This window comes from Scyliorhinus canicula, chromosome 6, assembly GCF_902713615.1.
Source record: "Scyliorhinus canicula chromosome 6, sScyCan1.1, whole genome shotgun sequence".
NCBI lineage: Eukaryota > Metazoa > Chordata > Chondrichthyes > Carcharhiniformes > Scyliorhinidae > Scyliorhinus > Scyliorhinus canicula.
In genome coordinates this window covers 197,399,213-197,419,240 of record NC_052151.1, presented here as the reverse complement: position 1 = coordinate 197,419,240, position 20,028 = coordinate 197,399,213, and the positions used below count along the sequence as shown (strand labels likewise).

Sequence of the window (20,028 nt, the reverse complement as noted above, 5' to 3'; positions counted from 1 at the left end):
CTGACTGGTACGTACTGATCAAGAACACGCAATAGCTGTTCCTTGAACAAGCTCCACATATCCAGTGTGCCCAACCCTTGCAGCCTACTTCTCCAACCTACACATCCTAAGTTATGTCTAATGGCATCATAATTGCCCTTCCCCCAGCTATAACTCTTGCCCTGCGGGGTATACTTATCCCTTTCCATCACTAATGTAAAGGTCACCGAATTGTGGTCACTGTCTCCAAAGTGTTCACCTACCTCCAGATCTAACACCTGGCCTGGTTCATTACCCAAAACCAAATCCAAAGTGGCCTCACCTCTTGTTGGCCTGTCAACATATTGTGTCAGAAAACCCTCCTGCACACATTGTACAAAGAACGACCCATCCAATGTACTCGAACTATATCTTTTCCAGTCAATATTTGGAAAGTTAAAGTCTCCCATAACAACTACCCTGTTACTTTCGCTCTTTTCCAGAATCATCTTCGCCATCCTTTCCCCTACATCCCTAGAACTATTAGGTGGCCCATAGAAAACTCCCAGCAGTGTACCTCTCCTTTCCTGTTTCTAACCTCAGCCCATACTACCTCGGAAGAAGAGTCCCCATCTTGCATCCTTTCTGCCACCGTAATACTGTCCTTGACTAGCAGCGCCACACCTCCCCCTCTTTTGCCCCCTTCTCTGACCTTACTAAAGCACCTAAACCCCGGAACCTGCAACAACCATTCCTGTCCCTGCTCTATCCATGTCTCTGAAATGGCCACAACATCGAAGTCCCAGGTACCAACCCATGCTGCCAGTTCCCCTACCTTATTTCGTATACTCCTGACATTGAAATAGACACACTTCAAACCACCGACCTGAACACTGCCGCCCTCCTGCGAAGTCAAATCTGTGCTCCTGACCTCTCTACTCACAATCTCTCGCACCCCAAAACTACAATCCAGGTTCCCATGCCCCTGTTGAATTAGTTTAAACCCCCCCAAAGAGTACTAACAAATCTCCCCCCCCCCCAGGATATTGGTGCCCCTTAGGTTCAGATGTAGACCATCCTGTCTATAGAGGTCCCACCTTCCCCAGAAAGAGCCCCAGTTATCCAGAAATCTGAATCCCTCCCGCCTGCACCATCCCTGTAGCCACGTGTTTAATTGCTCTCTCTCCCTATTCCTCGTCTCACTATCACGTGGCACGGGCAACAACCCAGAGATAACAACTCTGTTTGTTCTCGCTCTGAGCTTCCATCCTAGCTCCCTAAAGGCCTGCCTGACATCCTTGTCCCCTTTCCTACCTATGTCGTTAGTGCCAATGTGGACTACGACTTGGGGCTGCTCCCCCTCCCCCTTAAGGACCCGGAAAACACGATCCGAGACATCACTTACCCTTGCACCTGGGAGGCAAAATACGAAACGTGAGTCTCTCTCGCTCCCACAAAATCTCCTATCTGTGCCCCTGACTATTGAGTCCCCAATTACTAATGTTCTACTCCTTTCCCCCCTTCCCTTCTGAGCAACAGGGACAGACTCCGTGCCAGAGGCCCGTACCTCATGGCTTACCCCTGGTAAGTCGTCCCCCCCACAAGTATTCAAAACGGTATACTTGTTACTCAGGGGAACGACCGCAGGGGGTCCCTGCACTGACTGCTTCTTCCCAGTCCCTCTTACAGTTACCCATCTATCTCCAGTCTTTGGTGTAACTATTTCCCTGAAGCTCCTATCTATGACCACCTCTGCCTCCCGAATGATCCGAAGTTCATCCAACTCCAGCTCCAGTACCATAACTCGGTCTTGTAGGAGCTGGAGCTGGCTGCACTTCCTGCAGGTAAAATCAGCAGGGACACTAACGGCATCCCTCACCTCAAACATCCTGCAGGAGGAACATTGCACTACCTTCCCTGCCATCCCACTTAATTTCAACCAAGTTCTGGTAAACAAATATAAAACAAATAAAAAATAATAATATAATATAGCACTTACCTGCTCACCCCAATGGGTCTTATTATTAGGTTAGAGGAGGAGGGCGGGTGGGAGACACTACACATGTCGTGTCTCGGGTATCCTCTCCACCACAATTTATTGGTTAGGAGAAAATCCTTCCCAGAAGTCCGCGGGGCGTACTTCCGGTTCCCGCCTTATATTATCTTTGCTCCCACTGGCACCCCGCCGCTCTCAATGTGTCCCCTCCCGCTCTTTCGCTGACTCACTGCCGCTCTCCTCGCGCTCTTTTATCCTGTGTCCCTCTGAACTCACGCTGCTTTATGGGCTCCCTCTGTCTCTGAACTCCCGCTGCTTTATGGGCTCTCTGTCTCTGAACTCCCGCTGCTTTATGGGCTCTCTGTCTCTGAACTCCCGCTGCTTTCTGGGCTCTCTGTCTCTGAACACCCGCTGCTTTCTGGGCTCTCTGTCTCTGAACTCCCGCCGCTTTCTGGGCTCTGTCTCTGAGCTCCCGCCGCTTTCTGGGCTCTCTGTCTCTGAACAGTGACAATAAATCTAAATTAACAATCGAAGAAACTGACAAATATGGCTTGAGAGCTGATTGTCTTCATGGAGCAGATGGGGTCAGGGGACCCCTGGAGGTTCACGCACCCAAGGGAGAAGGAGTTCTCATTTTTCGTCCAGGTCCACAGGGTCTACTCCAGGGTCATCTTCTTTGTAGTGGGAAAATCGGTGCTTCGAGGGGTAGAAGGAGCAGAGTATTCCGCAATCATAATCTCTGACCATGCTCACACTACATGGATGTGATGTTGGATACCAGCTGGGCTGAACGCCCCTCATGGAGACTGAACACGGCCTTCCTTGCCAAGAAGGCATTTTGTGATTGTATATCACAGGCCATAGACGGATACATTACCAACAAGCAGAACTGGGAGGTGCTAAAAGCGGTGATCAGGGGGAAATTAATTTATTCAAGGTGCGCAAAGAAAGGAATGAATGGGCGGCCAGGCAACAGCTATTCCACTCCATACTGGAGGTGAACCGGCGATACTCCTACTGCCCCATCAATGGAACTACTGGTGGGGAGGAAAATGTACAAATGGACTGTGATCTTCACTAGGAAAGCAGTGCACCAGTTCCACCAGACACGGGGGACTTTTTATTTATTTATTTATTTTAATAAATTTAGAGTTTCCAATTAAGGGGCAATTTAGCGAGGCCAATCCACCTACCCTGCACATCTTTGGGTTGTGGGGATGAAACCCACGCAGACACGGGGAGAATATGCAAACTCCACACGGACAGTGACCCAGAGCCGGGATCGAACCTGGGACCTCAGCGCCGTGAGGCAGCAGTGCTAACCACTGCACCACCGTGCTGCCCGGGGGCAGGAACTCTTATGAGCATGGAGACAAAGCCAGCCGCCTGTTGGCTGACCAGCTGAGGGAGCAAGCAGCCGCGAGAGAAACAGATCAGGTCAAAGACAGGTGCGGCCAGCTCGTCGCAGCGCCGGAACAGATAAACAATGCCTTTGCAACCTTTTACAGAGGGTTGTACATCTTCGAGCCTCCGGAGGGGCACTCGAAGATGAAGCAGTTCCTTGTTGGACTGGACATGCCAGTCATAGAACATAGAACAGTACAGCACAGAACAGGCCCTTCGGCCCTCAATGTTGTGAGGGCCCACTCAAACCCACGTATCCACCCTATACCCGTAACCCAACAACCCCCCCCTTAACCTTACTTTTATTAGGACACTACGGGCAATTTAGCATGGCCAATCCACCTAACCCGCACATCTTTGGACTGTGGGAGGAAACCGGAGCACCCGGAGGAAACCCACGCACACAGGGGGAGGACGTGCAGACTCCACACAGACAGTGACCCAGCCGGGAATCGAACCTGGGATCCTGGAGCTGTGAAGCATTTATGCTAACCACCATGCTACCCTGCTGCCCTAATTCAAGGTGGGGGAAGATGTGAGATGAGGCCTGGAAGCACTATTAGAACTGAAGGAAGTCATGAAGAGTCTCAACTCCATGCAGGCAGGGTAAGCACCGGGCCAGATGGATTCCTGGCGGACTTCTACAAAGCCCTGAAGCTGGGGGCGATATTCGCAGAATCGTTAGTAAGGTGTACCCCGCCGTCAACGCTGGCCCAAACCTCAAGCTGATACCCAAAAAATACGAAGACCCATTTCACTCCTATACATTGATGCAAACACACTGGCGAATGTCCCGGGGAGGTGACTGGAAAGCTATGTGCCAGTGCTGGTTCGAAGATCAGACTGGCTTTGTCAAGGGTAGGCAGCAAATCACGCGCCTGCTGAACATGATAATGACCCCATCCAGGGAGAAAACACAGGGTCGAGTGGAAGTAACTCCTAGAGGTACGAGAACGGTTTGGGTTTTGGCCAGGGTTAACCTCCTGGGTGAAATTACTGCACAGCGCTGTTATGGCGAGCGTACAGACAAACACCACCAGCTCTGGATGCTTCCGGCTGCACAGAGGCAAGAGGCAGTGATGGCCTTTATCACCGCTACTGTTTGCCCTGGCAATCGAGCCAATTGCCAATCACGCTCAGAGCGCCAAAGGGAGATGGGGGGGGGGGGGGGGGAGGGGGGAGAGATCCAAATAGCCCAACATATGGAACCTAACCAGATCAACAAATGGGACCTAACCAGAGGAATTCTCCATCGGCGGGACTCTCCTGTCCACCGGCAGTGCACTCACACCTGTGGGTTTCCCGACACCATGGGATGGCCTCAATAGGCAACCCCATTGGCCGGCTGCAGGAAGGAGAAACCTGCTGACCCCCGGGGCGCGCTGTGCCAAAAAATGCGGTTGGCGGACGGGAGAATTCCACCCGAGTCTGGTGGAGGAAGTCAAAAGAGACCTGCAGAGATGCGTCTTGCATCTACTCTGTCTGGCAGAAAGAATGCAGATGGTCAAAATGAATGTGCTGCTCAGGGTCCTCATCCTGTTCAGATCCCTCCCAATGTACGGCCCCAAGGTCTTTTTCAATGCATTCAACAGGTTAATCATGGCGTTTGTATGTGGGGAAAGTACCAAGGATCCAAAAGAAGGCCCCACAAAGAAGTGTGGGAGGATTGGCCCTCCTGAACCTACAGATCTACCACTGGGCGGCCACAGCAGAAAGAGGACCGGGATGGGTCAAGAAACCCGGAGCAGAGTAGGTAAAAACGGAGGAGAATTCCTGTGCAGGGACATCCCTCAAGAGCTGTCCACAAACACACTCCCATGCCCCAGGCCAGATACTCGAATAGCCCAGTAGTAGTAGGCACGCTCCAAACGTGATACCAAACTACGGTCTAACCAATGGATAAAAGCAAATTACTATATATATCCTATATATTTCCTGCATTGTTTCCTTTCACTTTGTGATTTTCATTCTTATTTACTCTGTATCATTATCTGTAATTAATGCCTGAGAGAACAATTACATTGCAAAACTCTGCAGTCTTCCCAGCTCTTAATTTTAAAGAAAGCAATACATTGCCAATTTTATTTTTTTACGAAAACATTTTCCTTGCCTTTCGCTTCTTCTCTCACTCTCTGAACTCTTTAAGGCTCTGTGGCATATGTTGGGAGCAATCATTCGCAACAAATTATTTTTAAATTGTTAATATACAGTTTTGATTGTACTTTTGGTTGGGCATTTTCCATAATTCGAATGGGCTGTGGAAGAAAAAGGCAAAGGTTTGGCACTCTGTAAAACAGGCTTTTGAATAATACTTCAGGGCTTTATTTGCAGCTGTTGAGCATTGCCAGCAGTAAAGTTAAATTACATCCTTATTAATCTAGACATTGGAGTATTTGAAGTTGTTTCTGCCTCCTTTATAATGGTGGTAAGATTTTATGCACACTAACCAAAATATAGGGGCGTGATCTAACGGCCCTGTTGACACCAAACGGGATCATGACATGGCCGGTAGATGCCGGGAGACGCCTCCCTCAGGCTTCCTGGACCTCGCAAAGCGGCATCGTCGGGATCCCGCCCACAATGGGTATGACCAAGTTGTGCACCAAAGTCAGTTTTAGACCCACTAAGGCAGGGGTGGGCAAACTTTTCCATGCAAGGGCCACATTCAGAAATTCACAATTCACAAAGGGCCGCATAGTATATTAAGTAAAATAATTACTTCACCCGGTAATGATTCTGGGCGCCTCATATAGAACATAGAACAGTACAGCACAGAACAGGCCCTTCGGCCCTCGATGTTGTGCCGAGCAATGATCACCCTACTCAAGTCAACGTATCCACCCTATACCAGTAAGTAACCCAACAGCCCCCCACCCCCATTAACCTTAAAAAAAAAATTAAAAAAAAAAAAAAAAAAAATTTTTTTTTTTAAATGTTTTTTTTTTTTAATGACTTGGTGGGCCGCAGAAATACCTTTGGCGGGCCGCATGCGGCCCGCGGGCCGTAGTTTGCCCACCCCTGCACTAAGGAGTACTCACCCAGAATCTACCAGCCTCCGCAGGGTATCCCCAGCTGGGTGCTGTTCAGTACTGGTTCACACAAACATGGACCAGGCGAATGACACGGGGGGGGGGGGGGGGGGGGGGGGGGGGGGGTCTCCCAGGCTCTCGGAGGCTCTTGGGTGGTCAAGGACAGTGCAATGGCCCTCTCCCTGGACCATGGCACCTTGGCAGTGACATCCTGCCACCCTGACATTACAAAGCTGGTAGGGACACTACCAGGGTGGCAGTACCATGGCGCCCGTGTGCCAGGGTGGCACTGCCACTGGTCAGGGCCTGAGGGGGCCATGCCCATGAAAGGAGGGTGTGTGGGTGCAGGTGGGTATGAAGAGGCGTCTGGAATGTTGGGGGGGGGGTGAATGATGGGCCAGAAACGGGGGTGGAAAGGCCTGCATGGGGGGCCCTCAGCAACCCCATAGTGGAGTGTCATCACTTGGGGAGTGTGGGATAATCTGTGGAGGGTGATATTGCCCATGGATGGGCAGTGTAATAGACCTACAAGCTCACCTCAGGGAAGGGGCACCCTTTCAAAATGGCAGCCTGATCTCTGGCTGCTCTGGTTCGAGAGATCATCTCCCCAGTGATTAAAATAATTCTAAGTATGGGCTAAACTGGAAAGAACTTCCCAAGGCCCAAAACAGTGACTAAACCAGTATGGCAGGTGGTGGGAACTGGAGCAGCAGGCCAGCAACTGTAGAGACTGGGGAAGAGCTTGAGACTAAGGCAAATATAGCAAAGAGGGAGAGCAGGCAAAGGGAAGGCGTTGATCTCAGTGGGCCTGGAGGTCTGGAGTGCATTTTTTTTTTAACAAAAGAAGTATAAACAGAAGTATAGACGGATGAACTTAGAGCTTGGATTAATGTAGGGAATTATGATATTGCAATTGTGGAGACATGGTTGAAGGACTGGCAGCTTCACTTTCCGGGATATCAGTGTTTTGGACGAGACAGAGGGGGTAGCAGAAAGGGTGGGGAGTTGCAATATCTTCGTTAGGGAACATATAGCTGTGATGAGGGAGGATATCTTGGGGGGATTCTGCAGTGAGGCATTACGGTTGAGATCATGAATAGGAAGCATGCAACAGCCAACGAGATACAGAGTAACAGATAATGTAGTCAGATTCTTGAAAGATGTGAAAATAGCAGGGTTGTTGTGATGGGTGATTTTAATTTCCCCCATTTTGACTGGGAGTACCTTAGTTCCAGAGGTTTGGATGCAGAGCAGTTTGTTTGGTGTGTCCAAGAGGGTTTTTGAAACATTATGTTGATAGTCCAACCAGGGATGGGGCCTTACTGGTCCTAGTATTGGGAAATGAGCCCGATTAGGTGAACAAAGTTTCAGTACGGGAACATTGTGGGAATAGTGATCATAATTCCGTAAGTTTTCAAATACTCATGGAAAAGGACAAGTGTGGTCCTTGAGTGAGGGTGCTAAATTGGGGGGAAAGCTAACTACAACAGGGTTTGGCAAGAGTTGGAGAATGTGGATTGGGAGCGGCTGTTTGAGGGTAAATCCACATTTGCTATGTGGGAGTCTTTTAGAGGCAGTTGATTAGAGTGGAGGACAGGCAGGTCCCTGTCAAAATCAAGGACAAAAATGGCTGGATTAGGGAACCATAGATGACAAGGGAAATTATGAGACTAGTCAAAAAGATAAAGGAAGCATACATTAAGTCTCGGCAATTAAAAACAGACAAAACCTTTGAAGGATATAGGGAAAGTGGGAACAAACTCAAACAGGGAGTTAGGAGGCCATGAAATGTCATTGTCAAGCAGGGTCAAGGAAAATCTGACAAACTTTTCAACATATATAAGGAGCAAGAGGGTAGTGAGGGAAAGAGACAAAGGAGGGAAGTTATGCATGGAGTCAGAGGAAGTGGGTCAGATCCTTTATGAGTACTTTGCTTCGGTATTCACCAAGGAGAGGGACATGATGGATGTTGCGGTTAGGAGGGTGTGTGAATACGCTAGGACATGTCAGCTTTATAAGTGTTGGATATCTGAAAATGCATTAAGGTAGACGGGTTCTCTGGGCCAGATGGGGTCTATCCCAGATTAACGTGAGAGGCAAGAGAGAAAATAGCTGGAGCCTTAACAGATATCTTTGCATCATTTTTGACAACAGGCGAGGTTCCAGAGGACTGGAGACTAGCTAATGTTGTCCCTTTGTTTAAGAAGGGAAGCAGGGATAATCCAGGTAATCGTAGGCTGGTGAGCCTGACGTCAGTGGTGGGGAAGCTGTTGCAGAAGATACTGAGGGACAGGATCTAATCATATTTGGAAGCGAATGGACTTGTTAATGATAGGCAACATAGTTTTGTGCAGGAAACATCATGTCTTACCAACTTGCTAGATGTTTTTGAGAAAATGACAAAATTAATTGATGAGCGAAAAACTGTGGAAGAGGATTACGTGGACTTTATTAAGACGTTTGACAAGTTCCCTCATGGCAGACTGGTGTAAAAGGTAAAGTCGCATAGGATTTACGGTGTGCTAGCTAGATAGATAAAGAACTGGCTTGGCAACAGGAGACAGAGTAACAGTGGAAGGGAGTTTTTCAGAATGGAAATCTGTAACTAGTGGCGTTCCACTGTTGGGACCACTGTTGTTTGTAATATATATAAATGATCTGCAGGATAATGTAGATGCTCTGATTAGCAAGTTGCCGATGACATTAAGATAGATGGAGTAGCAGATAGTGAAGGGGATGGTCCGAGAATACAGCAGAATACAGATGGACTGGAGAGTTGGCCAGAGAAATGACACATGGAGTTCAATCCGGGCAAATGCGAGATGATGCATTTTGGAAGATCAAATTCAGGTATGAGTTATAGGGTAAATGGAAGAACCGTTAGGAACACTGACACACACAGGAATCTGGACGTTCAGGTCCTTGAAAGTGGCAATGCAGCTGGATAAGGTGGTCAAGAATGCATCCGGCATGCTTGCCTTCATCGACCAGGGCATTGACTACAAGAGTTGGCAGGTCACGTTACAGTTGTATAAAACTTTAGTTAGGCCACTTTGACTATTGCTTGCTGGTCTGGTTGCCACAGTACCAGAAGAACGTGGATGCTTTGGCGAGAGTGAAAAGAAGGTTTACCAGGACATTGCCTCGTATGGAGGGTGTTAACTATGAGGAGAGGTTGAATAAACTCAGGATTGTTTTGTTGGAAAAACGGAGGCTGAGGGGAGACCTGTTTGAGGTCTACAAAAGTATGAGAGGTATAGACAGGTTGAATAGTCAGAAGTTTTTTTCCCAGGATGGAAGACTCAATTACAAAGGGGCACAGGTTCAATGTGAGAGGGGAAATGTTCAGGGGAGATGAGCGGGTAAAGTTATTCACACAGAGGGTGGTGGGTGCCTGGAACTTGTTGCCAGTGGAGGTGGTGGAGGCAGGCAAAATAGCAATGTTTGAGATATATTTTGATAGACACATGAATGGGCAGGGAATGGAGGGATAGAGATATTTTGGGCAATAAGTAGTAGATCTAAATAAGGAATCTGGATTGGTGCAGGCTTGATGGGCCAAAGGTCTGTTCCTGTGCTGTAGTTCTTTGTTCTAAGTGTCGTTAGATAGTAATGGGGAACTCACCAACAGAGCCAGGGGGAAACTCACAGCAAAACCCACCACACATGACACTTAGAAACATTTATGTTAGATCGTTCCCTCGGTCTGTAAACAAATGAATATTGGGAAGTTATTCAAGTATCTTCACTTTGTTTCTTCATTATTTTCCAGGTGATAGTCTGGGGAGATTATGGCCGAATGGACCACAAATGTTTTATGGGAGTGGCACAGATCCTGTTGGAAGAGCTGGATCTATCTAGCATGGTGATTGGTTGGTACAAACTGTTTCCAACATCTTCATTGGTGGACCCCACCTTGACTCCTCTTACTCGTAGAGCTTCCCAGTCATCTCTTGAGAGTTCGAGTGGACCTCCCTGTATTAGGTCATAGTGAACTGATCACAAAACCGGACAAAAATCAGAAGCTGACCACAGATATGATCAAATCACTGCTGGAGCCAGACAATCACTTTTGTTTTGCCAATAGTACTCTTTCAAAAAAAAAAATAGGGCTTCATAAATCCTAAAAAGTACATAGATCTGTGTATGTATTTATGTATGTATGCTGGCATGAATTGGCAAACACACACTACATTAAATACTGAATGGAAAATATCAGTGATGGTCACTGATTTTATGTAAGAGGCTAAATGGATGAGACTTGTACTCTGACCTAAAATAAGTTTTCAAGTGGATAACAACAAACTGGAAAGGTAATAAGAATCAGAAAAAAATTGAATTGTTCATTAATGTTTCTGTTGAAACTATAAACAGTGTTACCCTTACGGTGTTACATTTTGTTTCTCTGCACACACTTTGTCCACTGCTGTCTGTTGTACTGAAACCTAGCTAAACTTCTGCAACTGTTCCCCTACCCCAATGCTGGCAGGGACCTTTCCTTTTGTTCCTTTATTAAAGGGTGCTGCGTAGTGACTTCAGCCTCACAAAGAGTGTTCAACTGACACAGACTTGTGCAGAAAATGCCAGTGTCTGGATATCACTGACTCTCAGTTAATGGCATCAATTTATTCTGAGTTAGCTGCGGGAAAAAAAAAACGTTGAGCAGCACCCATTATATTTCTAAGCAAAGATTCTCAAATTGTTGCCACATATTGCCATTGTTTTTCTCTTCGTAAAACAAGTACACATTTGCATTATGAATTAAATTTTTTATGGTTTCTGATGTTTTGCATGAAAATAGAGTTTTGAAACTGCAGTCAGTGCTGGGGACTGTTAAATTCAGCTTCAGACTTGATATTTTGCAGAGATTGTGGCACTAAGATGTTCCTTGTAATGTCTATAATTACAAACAGTTGCGATAACCTCTGTATAAAATTGTATATTTGACTTCCCAAAGTATTGATCAATAATGGATAGCTTTTTGAGCTGTACCTGGGAATTTCCCTGATCGCGTGTCACGTGGCACTCCGATTTGCCCCGGATAGAGCATGATGCAAGTTGTTTGATAATTGCTGGAAATTACTGTTGAAGTTTCCTGCACACGTTAGTGTTTTTTAATCTGACTTTAGTTTACATTATTTCGGAATTACTGCAAGCACAGTGCTTGATTTTTTTACAGTGAGATGTATTATTTTTTTGAAAGAAAAGCAAACTTTCGATTTGCTTTTTTAAAAAAAAAATCATTTTTCCTCCTTGAAATCCCTTGCGTATTTACGTAATTGCAAATGGTGATTCTACTTCCTCCTCCTGCTCTCACGGGCCATTTTGATTTTTGAATCACTGATGTGGAACAGCATGACTCTGGAACTGTTCAATTGCTGCATGCATGTTTTGTAGGGGGGAAACAACACAGGAGTTAATTAATATGTGTGTTAGTTCCACATAGGCCAGCTTGTATGTTGCATGTACTTGTACAGTTTGCTTGTTATTAATATAAAGAAATAACTAAGAAATCGAAGCCATTTATTTATGTTAACAACATTTAGGCTCAGGTCTGGTATGAATGTCTATTGAAAGATTTTTGTGCCCTCTTGAAAATTGCTGATGTAGAATTGAAAAGGAACCCGATTGATTTTGGTGTCAGTTATTAGATATTAATGGCAAACAGTTATCGGAAACATTGTGTACACACAAAAAATTGACTTCTAGGTATTCTGCCTGCACGGAGTGAATTGGCCAGCTCTTTAATTTATCTGTTGTCCTCCAGGGTTGATAAGATTGATTACTTCCTGACCTGCTGAGCAGGAATAATTGAAAAAATGGTTCAATAAAGTTCCCATTCCATTTTTTGGGGCCAAATGCAGCTGATTTGGGTAGTACCTTCCGAACCGCAGCAGTTCTCTGAACATTCCCCTGTGCTTTTAAATAAACTTCAGACTCATTTATGTAAACATGTTTAATAAAATTTACTTTTCATGTCAGCTTTTGATCTTTTTCTTCTGTTCATTAATCAACTCGATATGGAAAGTACAGAGGAGATCAAAAACAGGAACTAAGAGAATCAAAGAGAGAACTTCAGAAGGATAATTTAGTGGAATGGGCAGATAGATGGCAGATGAAGTTAACCGTGGAGAAAAATGTCAGGTGATGTATTTTGGTCAGGAAAACATGGAAAGGCAATATAAATAAGGGACAAAATGTTAAGGGTATGCAGGAGCAGAGGAACCTGGGTGTAGAGATCACTGAAGGTGGCAGGACAGGTGGATAGAGCAGTGAGAAAGTTTATAGTAGTCTTTCCTTTATATATAGAGGCATAGAGTACAAGAGCAAGCAGGTTATGCTAAATTTATACAAGATGCTAGTTAGACCCCAACTATAATGTTAGGTGTGATTTAAAGGCCCGTTGCACTTAACCGAGAGCACGACGAGGCCGTCAAATCATGGGAGATGCTAAAATCAGTAACCGCCCCGGGCGCCAATCTGTTTGCGGGCTAACCGGCCCGCTCCCAGAAATCAGGACCCCGCCGGAGCATGGCGAGAAACTAATAATCACCACTTAAGTCCAATCTCCATACAATTAACAGGAGCAACCCCCTATCTAGCAGCACTCCCACCCCGCCTCCCGCACCCCCCTCCCCCCGGTGATCTAACAGCCTCCCCAGCAAGTGGTCACCCAGGCGCCGATTGGTACCCTATTTTAAAAATGTGAAGCTGGCGGAAGGGCTGCTGCGGGACTGAAAGAGGTGAGTAGCCATCTTCGCTCCCGGGCAGTGAGCCCAGGGACCCTGGAGTTGCTGCCCCATTGCTCGGACGATGGTGGGGGAGCCCCACAGGAGGCCTGCCTTTGTCGGGGTGGGCTGCCATCATTGCGGGGGGGGGCATAGAGGGGCAAGATTGTGGAGCGGGGGGTTTGCCATCCACGGCCTCAGCTGGAGTTGGGGGGGGGGGAGATGGGTGTTTCAGCACCCGCCATGCCAACCCCTGAACCGTGTGGTCCCGTTCCGGGGGAAACCACAGCTCGCCTGTCCCACCGGCCATCTTAACTTCCACTGACCGCGGAGGCCACTGACCATGCAGCTGAAGGCTATTGCTAATTGGCAATTGGCAATCGTAATTAAATGAGCACTTCACAAATCCAATTGCCATATAGCATGTGAGAGCTATGCCTTGCATCCCAGTCAGATCATGATGCCTGGACACTTTGCTGAACACTGCGGGAGGCAACACTATGGACGCAGCGGCCAACATCCGAGCACCCAGGGGATGTGCGCCACACTGGGGATTTTGACGAACTGAGGGTGGGCGTGTGCACTGGGAAGGGCCCAGTGACCGGTGCAGGTAACATTATGTACGGGTGTCTGGGGTACAGGGTGTGGGGTCTGGCAGGCAGTTTGGTGCATGGGTAGGGCGTGTCGGATGGCAGGGAATGTGGGGAGGGGAGGGGGGAGATGGAGAAGCTATGGGGGAATCTAGAGTCCCAGGGAGGATGACACCACTGGTTGTCAATGACCTCCTAATTCCTTGCAGATATTGTGGTAGTCACCACTGATGTATATACTGTATCTATATGGGTTTTACGGTAAGGCCCCGTACTACAGGTACGGGGGTAGATCCCTAACTGCTGGCTCCGCCCAGTAGGCGGAGTATAAATATGTGTGCTCCCCGTACAGCAGCCATTTCATCAGCTGCTGTAGGAGGCCACACATCTCTGTGTAATAAAGCCTCGATTACATTCTACTCGTCTCGTCATAACTGATAGTGCATCAGATATTACAGGCAATGGACGATATCTTGGACCCACTCTGCCCTCTTGGTGTTGATGGCAAGCCAGGCGGCAGACGCAGCAGTGACAGAAACCCGAAGCGGCCCATGTGCGGGGCCCAACTCCACATTCTGAGGACCTGGCCATCCAACTGGTCAGGGAGGGGCCCGGAGAGAGAGGCCGGAGACGGCCCCGGAGAGAGAGGCCGGCGTCCGCCCCGGAGAGAGAGGTCGGCGACGGCCCCGGAGAGAGAGGCCGGAGACAGCCCCGGAGAGAGAGGCCGGAGAGAGAGGCCGGAGACGGCCCCGGAGAGAGAGGCCGGAGACGGCCCCAGAGAGAGAGGCCGGAGAGAGAGGCCGGAGTCGGCCCCGGAGAGAGAGGCCGGAGACGGCCCCGGAGAGGGAGGCCGGCGACGGCCCCGGAGAGGGAGGCAGGCGACAGACCCGGAGAGGGAGGCCGGCGACGGCCCCGGAGAGAGAGGCCGGAGACGGCCCCGGAGAGGGAGGCCGGCGACGGCCCCGGAGAGGGGGGCCGGCGACGGCCCCGGAGAGGGAGGCCGGGGAAGGCCCCGGAGAGAGAGGCCGGCGAAGGCCCCAGAGAGGCCGGCGTCCGCCCCGGAGAGAGAGGCCGGCGACGGCCCCGGAGAGGGAGGCCGGAGAGAGAGGCCGGCGACGGCCCCGGAGAGAGAGGCCGGCGACGGCCCCGGAGAGAGAGGCCGGAGAGAGAGGCCGGCGACGGCCCCGGAGAGAGAGGCCGGCGACGGCCCCGGAGAGAGAGGCCGGAGAGGGAGGCCGGCGACGGCCCCGGAGAGAGAGGCCGGCGAAGGCCCCGGAGAGAGGCCGGCGACGGCCCCGGAGAGAGAGGCCGGCGACGGCCCCGGAGAGAGAGGCCGGCGACGGCCCCGGAGAGAGAGGCCGGAGACGGCCCCGGAGAGAGAGGCCGGAGACGGCCCCGGAGAGAGAGGCCGGCGAAGGCCCCGGAGAGAGAGGCCGGCGACGGCCCCGGAGAGAGAGGCCGGCGACGGCCCCGGAGAGAGAGGCCGGCGACGGCCCCGGAGAGAGAGGCCGGAGACGGCCCCGGAGAGAGAGGCCGGCGACGGCCCCGGAGAGAGAGGCCGGCGAAGGCCCCGGAGAGGGAGGCCGGAGACGGCCCCGGAGAGGGAGGCCGGCGAAGGCCCCGGAGAGAGGGCAGCGACGGCCCAAGATGTACAGTCGACACTGGTCTTTCAAAAAATAAAGAACAAAGAAAAGTACAGCACAGGAACAAGGGGCGCAATTCTCCACCCCCCACCCCCACCCCCACGACTGTGGGAGAATCGCGGGGGCGGCGGGCGAGTCCCGCCATGCCGCCCGGCACCCGCACGCGATTCATCAGCCCCCCCCCCACAAAACGGCGCGCCGAGATTTACGTTTGTAACGGGCGAGCGCCGATTCTCCGGCCCGTATCGGCCGAGCGGCCTGCCCAGTACGACGGGTTCACGCCAGCGCCAACCACACTTGGTCGCTGCCGGCGTGAACCTCGCGCGAACGCTGCGGGGGCGGCCTGTGGGGGGGTGAGGGAGGATCGAGCACCGGAGCTCAAAAGGAGTCTGACCCGCGATCGGTGTCCACCGATCGGCGGGCCGGCGTCTCTGAAGGACACACTCCTTTCCTCCGCCGCCCCGCAAGATCACTCCTCCATTTCTTGCGGGGTGGCCGCGGGGAGGACGGCAACTGCGCATGCCCGGGTGACATCATTTATGCGACGCCGGCAGCATAATTTACACGGCGCCGCTTTTACGCGGCGCTAAGGCCCACCGTTCGTAAATGACGTGGCGCCGTTCCTAGCCCGCCGGAGGTGGGAGAATAGGGGGCGAAGAGCGGCCTCCGACGCCTGAGTGAAACACTCCGGTTTCCACTCCGGCGTCAGCACTTAGTCTCCCGTTGGGAGAATCCTGCCCAAGATAACTGCCCCAAACCCATAATGGAGCTGCGCCACTCTCCCAAACCCTCCCCCACCCCTCTCCCCCCCCCCCCACAATGCACCATCCCCCCATTATTTCCTCCCCCGTGTCCTCTCTGTGATTCTCGACCTGCTCAGCCTTCCGTGGTCTACTGCTGAACCTCGCTGTGTCCCCAGGATGCACAGCAGAGGTTGAGGCAGACTGCAGCCACCCTGTCCCATGGCCGTCAATGCCTCTAGTGGGTGTTCACTGGGGCTGAAGGGGCCTGGTGCATTTGCTGGCGGCACATGCCCCACCATGCCATCCTGTTCTGGGTGCTGACACCAAAACATGCCATTGCCGGGGGGCTGGTTCTCGGGGGAGCTAGTGGGCACCATCGCCACTCCCAGCACCCTCTCGTCCCGTTCAGTGCCCAGAGGGCCCTGGATTCACCTCGGGACGGAGGGGCATCTGGATCGAGCCCCGGCTACCATGGGTCATCTGGTTCTGCCAGCGCTGGTGGCTCCCCAATGACTGCAGCACAGCGTCGACACCCTTGGCAACGCTCCTTAAAGACTGGGACAGGCTCTGGAGCGTCCCAGCAATGCCCAGCTGCAACCAGGACAATGTCCGCAGCTCCTCGACTATGGCCACATGAGACTGGGAACCTTCCCCAGCAACCGTGGCGTTCTCTAGAGGGCCTCGGCAATGCCCACCTGAGACTGGGACATGCCCTTCAGCGCCACATCAAAGTCCACCTGGTACTGCGTCATCCAGTAAATGGGACATGGTGACAAGGTGCTCAGACATTGCCGTCACCTTGGACACCTCCACTCATGCTGCTGATGGTGTGCACCAGGCTGTCCACTGTAGTCGCCATCATAGCAGTGTTGGCCTTGATGCCATTTCCTGCGCCTGTCACCTCCAATCGGCTGTGGACCTGCTGGACTGTCGCTGACATCCCCGTTTGAATATCGCGGCCGCACCCTATCGACTGAATCCGCTCTGGGTAAACCTGGTCCAGAGGTTCAGCATCTGACTGGGACCCAGCTGGGTTCTGGGATCGGGCAGATCTCGGACCGCTGTTACACCTGGGCGTTCCTACCTCTCCCTGATGTGCATTGGCAACTGCATTGACGTTTTTTTTTTAATATAATTTTTATTGGAATTTTTTACAGAAAATATAAAACATAACGACAAACAATGAAATGCAACAAAATAACCCATAATAACATTGACGTATTTTTTTAATGAATAGTTTTATTTTCTGGCAAAAAGTACTTATCCCAGTTATTAAGCAGTTTTTATGATTAACATTTTTTATGAGAGTTTAAGAATTTTGACTAATTTGTGAAAAGTTTTCAACGAATAAAGAAACGTACTGCCCTGAAACAGGCTTTCGGCCCTCCAAGCTTGCACTGACCATGCTGTCAAACCTAAAACCTTCTACACCTTATAATAATAATCTTTATTGTGATAATAATCTTCATTATTGTCACAACTAGGCTTACGTTAATACTGCAATGAAGTTGCTGTGAAAAGCCCCCAGTCATCACACTCCAGCGCCTGTTGGGATACACAGAGGGAGAATTCAGAATGTCCAATTCACCTAACAGCACGTCTTTCAGGACTTGTGGGAGGAAACCGGAGCACCCGGAGGAAACCCACCCAGACACAAGTAGAACGTTGAGACTCTGAGACAGTGACCCAAGCCAGGAATCAAATCCGGGCCCCGGCACTGTGAAGCCACAGTGTTAATCACTGAGCTACCATGCCACCCTGGGTTCCGTATGCCTCTTTTCCCATTTATTCATGTATTTGTCATGATGCCCCTTAAACGTGACTATTGTACCTGTGTCCACCGCATCCTCCGGCAGCGAGTTCCAGGCACCCAATACCCTCTGTGTAAAAAAAACTTCCCTCGCACTTTTACGCCCCTAGTAATTGACTCTTCAACCCTGGGAAAAAGCTTCTGACAGAGTTCCATGCCCCTCATAATTTTGTAGACTTCCATCAGGTTGCTCCTCAACCTCCGTCGTTCCAGTGAGAACGAACCAAGTTTATCCAACCTCTCCTCATATCTAACCAGGCAACATCCTGGTCAACCTCTTCTGTACCGTCTCAAAGCCGCCACATCCTTCTGGTAGTGTGACAACCAGGATTGATAACTATATTCCAAATATGGCCTAACTAAGCATGCTGCATGCCTTCATATGACTATATTCTTTACCTGCGTTGCCACTTTCAGTGACCTGTGGACCTGGACACCCAGATCCCTCTGCCTGTCAATACTGGGTTCTGACAATTATTGTAAATTTCCCACCTGTATTAGACCTTCTAAAATGCATGACCTCACATTGTCCAGATTAAACTCCATCTGCCATTATCCGCCCAAGTCTCCAACCGGCCTATATCCCACTGTATCCTCTGACAGTCCTCATCACTATCCACAACTCCACCAACCTTTGTGTCATCCGCAAACTTACTAATCAGACCAGTTACATTTTCCTCCAAATTATTTACATATACTACAAACAGCAAAGGCCCCAGAACTGGGCCGGGATTCTCCCCTACCTGGCGGGGCGGGGGATCCCCGCGTAGCGGAGTGGCGCCAACCACTCTGGCATCGGGCCTCCCCAAAGGTGTGGAATTCTCCCGCGCTGGAGTGGTTGACGCCATGCTAACTGCCGCCAAAACCGACGCCAACGGCCTTTGATGCCCGCCGCCTGGCGTCGGGGCTGGCCGAAAGGCCTTTGCCGGTTCGCGCATGCGCCGGTGCGTCAGCGGCCACTGACGTCACCATCACCGCATGCGTAGTAGGGGGGTTCTATTCCGCCTCCGCCATGATGGAGGCCGTGGCGGCGGTGGAAGAAAAAGAGTGCCCCCACGGCACTGGCCTGTCCGCCGATCGATGGGCCCCGATCACGGTCCAGGCCACCGTGGGGGCACCCCCCCGGGGTCCGATCAACCCCCCCCCCCCCCGGGGGGGGCCCGCTCGTGCCGCCAATCCCGCCGCCACCAGAGGTGGTTAAAACCACGTCAGCTGGATTGGCCCGTCAGCGGCGGGACTTCGGCCCATCGCGGGCCGGAGAATCGCCGCAGGGGGCACGCCGATCAGCACGCCGTGATTCCCGCCCCCGTCAATTCCCGGGCGGTGGAGAATTCCGGCTACAGCGGGGGCGGGATTTACGCCGGCCCCGTGCGATTCTCCGACCCTGCGGGGGGTCGGAGAATTCCGCCCCGATCTCTACAGAACACCACTAGTCACAGCCCTCCATTCAGAAAAGCACCCATCCAATGCTACCCTCTGTCTTCTGTAACCAAGCCAATTCTACATCCATATTGCCAGGTCACCTCTGATCCCATGTGACCTCCTTCTGTACCAGTCTGCCATGAGGGACCTTGTCAAAGGCCTTATTGAAGTCCATGTTGACAACATCCACTGTCTTACCCTCATCAATCATATTCGTCACTTCCTCAAAAACCTTCATCAAGTTAGTGAGACATGACGTCTCCTTCACAAAACCATGCTGCCTCTCGCTAATTCGTTCTTCTGAAGCTCTAACAATTTTGAATAATTTCCGAAAGGTTGCTTCCAAATGGGAGTAAACCCTGTCTTGAAGAATCCTGTCCAATAATTTCCCTACCACTGATATAAGGCTCACCGACGTGTAATTTCTTTATTATCATTGTTTTTTTTCATTTGATTGTTTAAAAAGAACTCACCAAAAAATAGGCTGAATTCACTGAATGAACTCTTTTTGACCAGAAAAGGAAAGCTCATCACAAATAACACTTCATTAAAAAGTAGTTCATCACAAAAATTGCCAAACATGGAGATGTCACTGAGATAAGTACTTTTTGCCAAAAAATAAAAACAGTCATCAAAAAAGCGATAATCCATCACCAGAAAAATGTTGAACTCATTATGATCCACACTTTTTGTCAGATAGTTAAA

The 20,028-nt window shown here is 50.4% G+C and overlaps 1 protein-coding gene across 34 annotated transcripts in view; it reads left to right on the top strand.

Moving 5' to 3' along the window:
• Positions 1-12,368, top strand: part of LOC119967772 (regulating synaptic membrane exocytosis protein 1-like) — a 1,070,524-nt gene extending 1,058,156 nt beyond the window's left edge. For all 34 annotated transcript variants that reach the window (XM_038800731.1, XM_038800737.1, XM_038800741.1 and 31 more), the window contains one exon: positions 10,160-12,368. In XM_038800731.1, the coding sequence (XP_038656659.1) occupies positions 10,160-10,378 (219 nt within the window). In that variant the 3' untranslated portion in view covers positions 10,379-12,368. The remainder of the gene's footprint in view (positions 1-10,159) is intronic.
• The last annotated feature ends 7,660 nt before the right edge of the window (positions 12,369-20,028 follow it).